Source organism: Corvus hawaiiensis, chromosome 7 (genome assembly GCF_020740725.1).
Source record: "Corvus hawaiiensis isolate bCorHaw1 chromosome 7, bCorHaw1.pri.cur, whole genome shotgun sequence".
NCBI classification, from domain to species: domain Eukaryota; kingdom Metazoa; phylum Chordata; class Aves; order Passeriformes; family Corvidae; genus Corvus; species Corvus hawaiiensis.
In genome coordinates this window covers 7217936-7228513 of record NC_063219.1, presented here as the reverse complement: position 1 = coordinate 7228513, position 10578 = coordinate 7217936, and the positions used below count along the sequence as shown (strand labels likewise).

At 41.6% G+C, this 10578-nt stretch overlaps 1 protein-coding gene across 3 annotated transcripts in view; it reads right to left on the bottom strand.

Moving 5' to 3' along the window:
* Positions 1 to 10578, bottom strand: part of ZNF804A (zinc finger protein 804A) — a 159461-nt gene that overhangs the window by 9064 nt on the left and 139819 nt on the right. For all 3 annotated transcript variants that reach the window (XM_048309632.1, XM_048309633.1, XM_048309631.1), the window contains one exon: positions 421 to 551. In XM_048309632.1, the coding sequence (XP_048165589.1) occupies positions 421 to 551 (131 nt within the window). The remainder of the gene's footprint in view (positions 1 to 420; positions 552 to 10578) is intronic.

Sequence of the window (10578 nt, the reverse complement as noted above, 5' to 3'; positions counted from 1 at the left end):
ATTGAGATTTAAAGCTAGGTTTCTGGATGTTTTCCCAGGCGAGCATTTTGAAAACTAAATCGCAGAGATCTGTTACATCCTAGAGAGACAGACTGTGTTCCTCACCTCATCAATGAAGTAGTGTCAGCCTGCAAATGCATGACCTAGTTCACTCAGCTTTCAACCAAAGTGCCTGGTTTTATGAAATATATATGAAACACATCTTTTTTTAAACTAAAAAAATGTGTCATTTTAGCTCAGCTGAAAAAGCAATGCTTAACATTCATTCCGGCACACAGTGTGAATCAAATACTGTGCACAGAATGCTTCCAAAATGCCCTAGAAACGTGTGTGTGGCTACAGCCAAGGGTATTCTGCGTCCCACAGCACCAGCTAACAGCGGAGGGCTTATTTTTTCTGTTTGAGCAGCTATGGACTTACCACGTTCTCTCTTTCCTTAGCTCAGCTAGCTTGTGTAAACGTTGAAGGGCTTTCTCCTGTTTTCTTTCATCTTTCCATGACTTAGATGCTACATTTCGAGCAAACTCCCTCTGTTTCAGTTCCTTCAGTCTCTGCAAGAAACAGCGACATAATGCACATAAAAACCCCTGGGATGAGAAACATTATAATAGTTGCTTTCTGCTAAGTGCTCACAGCACAAACTATTCTGAACCTAACCATTCAACAAATTTAAGGATTTCAAGGGAATAACCAAAATACCTAGAGGTGCTAGAGATAGGTTAGCCAGGCTATAGACAACCTAGCAAATTTTACTGTAGCTTTTGTGATGATGTAGACTAGCCTCAGTAGGATGACGCAAAGTTCACCCAGAATTTTGGTCATGACTCCTCCCCAAAACATTCCCCACAGCATAAATGCTTTTTGAGATATCAATAAAAAATGAGACCACTCCAGGTATTTTTCTGCAAAGCCTCTCAAAAGCCTTCTGACCACCCCTATTATATTAAATCTGGAATTTTTCTGCCCGAGATGCTGGGCATGGCATTTGTCACTGCTGCTCTGCGGAAGGTCCCTGTCAGTTCTCCTCTCCAGCTTACCAAGGTCCCTCTGGACCTGCCCTGCCATGTTATCAGCATGCCAACACCTGCAAAGCTCCTGAGAGCTCCTGTCCTGCCACCCCAGTCATTATTAGAGAAGTTAAAAGGGCCTGACCCAGCAGAGATCTCCAGGGGATGTAACAGACAGAGAAATCCTGTCTTTTGAAATGGGGAGATTGTCCCTTTGAAGGAGCCTGTGTTTTCTGCTCTCACCGGTGTCTGACACAGCAGTCAAGCAGATACTGAGGTGCAATCCAAGATCGCATTTGATTTTATCCCCAGACTACTTCTTTGGAGGGAAATGAAAGTGCTCAGCTCTGAGTCTCCAAATAAAAAGGGAATATTTTCTGTATATCAGAGAGGGACAATATGCAGGGACCTCACTAGTTCTTCATGTCAGCAAAATGTATTCCAGTCCCAAACCCCCATGGTCCTCAGTGTGTCCCTGATTATGGCTCACAGTCTGATGACATCATCTTACAAAACCATAATCTCACAATTCTGGGAAGAACCCAGTAATTTGCCACCCCCTTTTAGTGTCCACAGCTAATGACTGGCCATGAACAGGGGCCACAGTGATTTGTAAAAGCAAAAACTCTAACTTCAAATTGTTTGAGGGGTATTCAGATCTTTTGTTACCACTGGAGGCACACATAATAGATACACAGAACGGAGTTTGCAAAACATTGTCAGCAGAGTCCTCCTGCTCCTTCTCAATTCTTTTATTTCACGTCTTTTGTGAATTTTCCTTTCCCCTATTCACAGAAAAATACCTCACACATATTGTCACCCCCTTCTTCCCTGAGAGGGTGGTCAGTCACTCAGGCTCCACAGGGAAGTGGCCACAGCACCAAACCTGCCAACAGCTGAGGGACCATCTGGCTCTTGGTGACACATGGCTTAGTTTTAGGTGGTTCTGCAAGGGGCAGGCAGTTGGACTCCATGATCCTTATGAGTCCAACCCAGCTTGAGATATTCTAAAATTCAGTCACACACTGAATTAGTCTTTGCCATTTTGGGTGATGGTAACACTACTTGGGCAGTCCATTCAATGCCAAGAAATAAATACAGAGAAACATGCAGAGAAAAACTTGCAGAAAAATGAGTGAGTACCATGCTCTATTTTCAAGTTTTGCATTCTTTTTCAAATGCCTGGATATCCTTGATAGATAGAGAAAAATAATCTGAAATGTAATCACTTCTTCCACCATTTATATTTTCTAAATATCAACATTTTCTACTTATAAAAATTTGCTTTATTGTGCTAATACAGTATAAGGCTATAAGCACACTCAAAACTAGAGGTATGATATCTTTTTTCCCAGAAAAGAATGCTTGAAATGTGAAGCATCTTTGTTGAACATATCTTACCCCTGTGCACTCCTGTTTTCCTAAAGATAGCATGATACTGACCCTGCTTCCTACCAGCCACTCATGAACCCTGAAGTATTTAGTTTCATAGGCAACTTCTGAGTGCTCAAAACACAAGAGAAGGGATGAAGTTTGCTCCTTCCCCTCCCCACCTCCAGCCCTTGGCCCTTAAAGAAAGGATTTCATTGCATTTTGCAGAGCTAATATTTTTTCAGGATTTTTTTCCCCTCCAGTGCTAAGGAAAGAGGTAAGTGATAAGTAAGGGAACAAAAGGAAGATAATAGGGTGCTGTCTCACATGGTTAAAAAGGAGCAGCTGAGGTGTATACAAAACCATAATCACCTCCCAGCTGCAGTACTTTTCTGCAATTACTGGGATGATTATAATTAGTGCTTTGAGTCTGACCAGAATTTGAACCCTTTAGTCTTACTGCTGCAAGTTAAAAGAACTCCACACTTGTTCTCAATTTTTAAGTAATTAAATTGTTCTCCTTGGATAGCCATACAAGTAGGTGTGGCACAAGTTTTTTGCACACAGCCATTGCCTGCTCTTCTCTATGGGAGAGCTCCTGGTCGCAGAGCTCCCCTTCTGTCAGACCTCCTGGTAGACACACCCTCTCTTTCCTGTACAGAAAACTGGTCATAGCAGAAAATAAATAACTTACACAATGGGTTTTTTCTTCTCACAATTGGTATCTCAGTCTTTTTCATGGAGTGCTTAACAATCTGCAAAGATTATACCTTGGCAACTCCTGAGGTCTTTATTGTGCAAATGCATGTCTAAGTGGAATTCCTCCTAGTTCTAAACAAGATATGCACCTGCTGTTTCAAACAAATGCTATTTCCTTTAAATCAAAGATCACCTAAATGAGTGACTGTCCCCTCCAGTTTTTATTTTTCTGATACTGTAGTTATTTTCTACTTTGTTTTTTTTGCCATGTGATGAAATATCATCACCGGCATTCCCTTACTGCACTTAGTCACGCTTGGGATTGCTGGCACTACATTTATGCTGCCCTTAGCTGCAAATTGTTGGTTTCACTTGAGTTATGCAAATGAAAATGAGATATTACCCAATCATACCATTAGTCCATGCATTCTTAGCATCAGAAGGACCCCCCCTAAAGTTGTTCAAAGTAAATAGCAGCAATAGAAAAGTGTGACTTGTTCTTAAAAAACATCTTCTTCTTATCATCTTTCTGCCTTTTCATGTGGCAGAGCTGTTCGCTAATGCTAACTTCAGTAGCTGGTTTAATGCCTGTTATGTTTGTTTTTGTCCATGGATCGGTAAGCAAATAATTAGCAGGCAGGGATACTGTATTGGATTCCCTCCTGTATTTTCCTCTGCTTACAAAGAAGCTCAAAATGTGTGTGACCCAGCCAGCAGAGTTCAACCAACAGTTCACAATGAATAATTAAATGACATTTCTCCAAGAGATCTAAATGCCTTCATCATTATCCTGATACACTGTATTGCCACGTTGGAGGTGCAGAGTATGGGCACCATCGGTTTGCAAATGACTGTGCCCAGCCTGAAGGGATGAGAAGCCTGACCCTGATTCTCCAGCCTTGTAATGGGATCCTGCAACTGGGCTGCTTTCCCTGGGGCAGAAGCAGGATTATTTTAATAAATCTAACTGTGACACGGGGCCTGAAGCAGAAATATTCCACCTATTTCTAAAAAATTCAGCCAGGAGTCTTAGTGCACACCCGGTACATCCTAAGTGGATTTCCAAAAGGACCCCATTTCTGGCCTCTTCACTTCACCCTTGTCTTCCTCATTTACCACACTAGACAGTTCAGTTCAGTTCAGCATGCTGCTTTTCAAAAGGTTTTCTAAATCTGAGTTTCCTAAATCTGAGTTTCCCAATTCTCCCCTGCATTTTATAATAGAGAAACCACAAGCCCACAAGATTCTGCTGCCAGAGCCAGATGCCTGAAGTCCCCCTCTGGATCAAATCCTCTCAAAACTAAAGACACATTAGGACATTACATGTACTTCTTACATCATTATTGCAAGCCCTTTGCCACCCTGAAAAGTGGGTGTTGGCTTTTTTTTTTTTAAACTCAAGAGTTAAACACTTGTTGCAATACACAGAAGAAGGCCTTATTTAATAAACATACCCAGGACAGCAAAAGCACGTAAAGGCTGAATGGTGAAACACAACGTACGTGAATACTATGACACTAAGGTGATAAAATGAGAGGTGGAAAAACCCAGCCTGAAATAATTTTATACCTTTGAACGTATAACTTAACATTGTCAGAACTGACTCTGAAAAGCAGTGAGACTTTAACAAAGTTTATGAAACCAAAGGGGAAATCATAACAAGCATCAGGATTGATACAGGCTCTCTCTGTGGTGTAAATATCTCACAGGAAAAACAGTCATCCCACCAGCACAAAGGCATCATCTAAGGACTACTTATTCAAGCAGGCTCTCATAAACTAGCCTTGCAGAGCTGTTGGGGTTTTAGGAGTTCTCCTAGTTTTTTTCTGTTAAAGGAATTTTCCCCCATACTGTTGCTAGGAGGACAAATTGCTGGGTATTTACGGAAAACAAAGAGCTACCCACTGGGGGTGGGGTGCACCTGGATACTCTTTTGTTTCACCTGGGTGTGTGGGCAGTTCAGTCCCCAAACGCCAGAGAGGGAAGCTGTTTTTTCCTCGGCTGTTTTTTTTCCTTCTGCGGAGAAAGACCCCAGGATCCCCGGCCCACCTTCCCTGCCCCGCTGGAGGCCGGGCCGTGGCCGCCCTGCCCCGCTGCTGCTTCGAGCCTTCGCTACGTTGTAGCCCTGCTCGGCCTGCCTGCCCAGGCCTCCAGGGGGTTCTCCGTTTGGATACACCTCGTCTGCCATCCGGGATTTGTGCTCGTCCCTGCCGCTCCAGCCCGCCGTTCCAACCTGCTGTTCCCGAGGGTCCGGCCGGACACCAGGATCGGCTGCCCAGGGGTTTGTGAAGCTTCTTTGTTCCATCCCTTCCCGGGATCCCAGACCACCAGTGCCGCGTGCTCCCCGAGCTCGCTCCGGAGCGCCCCCTGCAGCCGCGGGGGAACCATCGCACCTGCCCTGCTCACCGGGAGCCGCCAGCGCCCCTGCCGGCTGCGAGCGGAACTGCACCCGAGGGGAAAGGGCCCAACAGCCGAGAAGGCTGGGACTGGGTTTGTGATTGTTTGCTGTTACTGCCATAGTTATTGTTGTCTGTTTGACTGGTTATACACATATAGATAAATAATAGTAAAGAACTGTTATTCCTATTTTCCACATCTTTGCCTAAAAGCCCCTTGATTTCAAAATTATAATAACTCGGATGGAACGGGGTTGCATCTGCCATTCTCAGGGAGGCTTCTGCCTTCCTTAGCAGACACCTATCTTTCAAACCAAGACAAAAGCTTATCTAGGAATAACTTTAATAGGGTCAAGAACCAATGGGAACAGTTTTTATAATAGCAGGAGTCAGAGAGATGTCTATCAGGGGATTTTAGGGCAGTGCAGTTCAGATGTTATTATGCTAATTCGCTTTTGACCTTAGATTAACAACTAAATTACATGGACTTTTACAATGCTGAAAATACATAGGCCATAAATTCATTTTCTGATCAATGGAAGTATAAAATTTCAGAATTTAACAGCCATGACATCAAATCTTGATGCTTTATTGTCTTTTTTATTTTATTAGGAAAAATGACTGTATTCCCAGTAGTCACTAAATCATTAATTTATGTGGGTTTAGCTTTTAAAAATAACTCATCCAAATAAAAGGCCAAGCCCACTCCCTCTCCACCTGCCCAGCCAGCAACAGGCTGGGATCATGAAGACACAGGATATTCAGTCCTGCATGTGCATCCCAAGTCCAGCAGGAGCTTCCCTAGGTCCTGTCCTTTCTATAACTCCATTTGTACCCTGAAAGGAGCTGGAAGTCCACTGCAGCTCCTTTTGCCTTTCAAAAATTTCCTAATTACCTAAACATGGGCAACATGGGTTGATAGTTCAGCACTGTGGTGGAAGTGGGACAAAATTGGCATTTGGGTTTATTTAAAATAAATTAAACATCTCTTCCCTCTAAATTTGTACATGATACAAAACATGTTTTTAATAAAGCCATTTTTTTTAGCTTGTATTCCATTTGTTTTTAAAAAAAATCTCTATGATATGTAATGAGTATTAATATAAGTGTTTCTTTGCTGCCAATGATGATTCTAGAAGCTGTGCATATTCCCCTGTCTCTGAATGCTGCAGGACTGCTGTCGATAACTCCCTGTTAACTGAGATGGGATATTGCTGCTTTATGTGAATTACAGGGCAACCAACAGAGTGACAAGAACTCATCAGATAAACACTCGTCACACTGAACCAGATTAGACTCTTTCACAAAGAGGATCAAGCTTAATCAATTATAAATAATAACTGACTAGATCACAGCTCATGTAACACCTGTAAATGCTCAAATGGGGAATGAAATATGCCATTTAAAGCAGAAAACATTGCTTACTAAGATGTACAATGCACATATTTTCCTTCTGTGTTCAGTGGTTTGTGAGAGCATTTATATATTTCACTGTTCTGCAGCTGGAAACTCCTTCACCCAGCACAACAGGGCAGCATCTCTTGTCTTGTGCTCTGCAATTCTACATACTTTTCATGGCAATATCTTTCACATTATTATTATTACTAAAAAAAAAAAAAAAATCTCCTCTTGTAAAGATTAGAGGAAAAAATTAAAGCTCCAAGAAAAAGATACTGTAATACCCAAAGAATTTACCCTGTTAGTGCTACAGGCCTTCCCAGCAGAAGTTACACAAGGCAAGTTATTTCCATAGAAAGGAGAAATGCTGCCATTTCTCAATGAAATTAGTAATTCAACCTCACAAAGAAGTAAGCTAAGGAAGAAATTAATAGATTTTTTTTTCTTCTTTTTCATCCTGCCACTGTGGAATTAATTGCTATGATAGGTTCCTGAAAGAGAAGAGGAACAGAGGGTATTTTTAACAGCAGCCCACAACCACTCCATGGGGAGTTGCTGATGAGAGCCAGGGAAAGCTTCCTGTCAGGGTGGTGTGGCACCAGGACGTGTCACCAGGAGGAGCTGGGGCATCTCCAGCCCTGCAGAAATTCAAGAATTGAATGCGACAAGACCCATTTACCTGATCTTGTCTCAGCGAGCGAGAAAGCAGCAACTCCTTCCAAACATGGTTTGTAGGATTTCTGTCTTGTGCAGGAGTTACCTCCTCACATTATCAGCATATGAACCACAATGGCCACTCACTTCACTTTTAAGAGGCCTTTAATAAATAACATGAATCTATTGCTGGCTTAGCAAAAACTTCCAGTTTGTTCCAAGTTATGAGCTACTTCTGCCTGCCTCTGCCTGTGGCTGTTTGCATCTCACCTTGAGCTGCAAAATTTAAACCTTTTCTTAAATACCAAGAGCTCCACAACTTCGCAACAGAACCACATAGTAAATGATGAGATATTAAGCCCTCCAGATGACAACAAGTAACATACAGGCTGTGAATAATCCTTTTCCTCTCCTGTTTCTACCACAGATTGCAGCCATTCCCTCCTGATGGTCTTTTAATATTAGAAGAAATCTAACACATGCATAGTTATATGCAGGATTTAAAAATAGCAAGTCCTTGGAGCCCATAATATTCCTGAAAAGGTTGATTCAGTAGATGTGAAACTGCTCTTTTCCAAGCACTGCCATGAGCATCAACCCAGACTGGGAAGAAAGTGGAGATGAATTAAGAGGAAAGGAAGGTTTGTATTGCCTTACCCGCCCATCATGGGACTGATGGGAGGCAGGTGATGAGAAGATGAGATTCTTCATGATTCAGAAAACTTTTCGCTAACTTTAAGTGAATTGATGTGATGCAAATTTTCTCAAACAACTCTAACTGGCTCATGAGCACACTTGTACAATACACAGTAGTACAGTTTGTTGTGTAGTCTGCTAAAAGAGAACTGTTGAGACAACTTTTACATTTAGAACCTACCAATATATATAAAATATATGTATTATGTTATACAACTGAAAATTCATACTGGTCTTTTCTAATTTTGTAATATAAAGACTGAAATTGATTTTCATGAAACATAATTAGTTTTTGAGATGACATACTTGTGTTGAAGCATCTTGCTGAGTGTCTCAAGTTATATTTTTCCACCTAAGTTTATGGGGAAAAAATAAATTACTCTTGAGCTTAAAATGAAAAGCAAAACCTAATGAAAATGTTACTGTTTCAGAATCATGAGGAAAATCAGAACATCAAATATTTTGCACACTTGCATCTGTAAGATACATGCAAGCTAGTTATCCTTGATGAATATCTCACTAATTACTCTTGATTATGTAACTGCAAAAGATGTACACGGGAGCAATAGAAGGAAAAAGAAATTTCTTAGCTCTTATTCTTTTCTTTCTCAAATTATCTGTCAGAAACAAACACGTACTTCATTATGGGGTGATTAATGCTCTTCCCAGCACAAGAAGACTCACTTGATTTGACACCCTTTTGGTGCCTGTGCATTTCTGCTCCTCTCCAGTATCCCCTGCTGCAGGGTGCAGATAGCACTGTGGCTTACAGCTGAACAACACTCCAGGATTTTGACAAATAACAGGTTATGAAGCATAAATTAACACTTCTTTTGCTTTTGTTTTAAGATAACTATGTTTTCTAAAGTTGACTTAATGGCTGCAGTGTTGCCATTGTGCAAAAACATTGTTTTAAGCCTGCAGAATTGCTGAGCGTTGCACACTGAATATTTCACTGTGATAGCTACTAACCACGTGTGTAATAACAGCCTCGGCTTATTGCAAGCTGCGGGGTATTTTTTGTTATCTTCAGCAAAAATCAGCTGAATATTCCGTAAATATTAAGGACACACAAAGAAAACAACATAGAAACACAGAATTAGCATCTCACCTATCAAAATAATTTTACCAGATAATGAAAAGAACATGAAGCTGACACAGACTTCTACATCTGGAAAACGGTTACAGAGTCTCTAGTTTAAAGGTATTTATTTTAATAATTCTAGGCCTGATTATACTTCTCTTGAAGTCAGTGGGGAAACTTCTGCTGAGTTCAGGGGGAGAAGAGGTTTCAAATTCACCATGAGGACTTTCAGCAACACTTAAGAAAGCTTCCTTGGTCACAAAGATTAAAGACAAGATTGGTAAACATCACTTCTTTAAGGGTCACTTCACCTTCACACCCCTTCCTGCACCATTTAGGATTCTAATAAAAAAAACCACCAAAACCACATGCAACATTGTAAATCCTGACAAGACATGGTAATTCCAGCACTGTTAGAGAAAAGGGCTCATCTCCATCCCTCTGGGAAGAGCCAGGTGGTCGTAAGTGTGGGGTGCCCTCAGCAGCCACAGCTCCCGGCTCTGGAGGGGCAAACCAGCATGGATCATTTCAGACATCAGGTGCCATCCCCTGGTCCCACAGCATTATCCACCACTATTCCTTTCACTCCAGTAGCGAAGTCTATGCATCCAGAATAATCTTTCTGAGCATTGCGTATCCAGTATTTTCCAATTTGACTTTGCTGCAACCAAAATATTAATTCAAGGAGACACTGCTTCCCAGTATTTTCAGGTGGGCACCAGTCACTGAATGAGAAATGTTGATTTGTGCTTTATTTTCTCGCCAGTTACAATTTTCTATGCATAAATACTGACAACTCCAAAACATTTCTTCTATACAGAGAGCTCAAAGCTAATGGAAAAATCCCTGTCTGATCAGCATTCATATTTCATAAACCATTTCACAGGAGCAACCACTTCTTCACCAAGAAGACCTCTCAGAGAGAAGGTCACCTCTACACCCCTTTGGAAAGGGAAAATTGGATTTCCCTTTAGAATGGCTCTGCAGTGGGAGGTGATTAGGTGAGAAAATGGATACTCCCATCAACACACAAGATTGGATGGCTCAGCTGTTAAAGCTGCTTTTTGCTCCTTTTGGAGACCACTTTGCTTTTTTCTGCATGAATAATGTACTTGGCACCTCTGAGTTCTTTGAGACTCCATCCAACAACTCTTCACTCTGGTGCCCTCCAACGCCTACCAGTGTCCATTGACATTTATCAGCTTTTCACTGTGATCACTGTGTCTCCAGCACTGAAGTTCTCCGTAGGATCCTCCTGCTATTCTGATTCTTA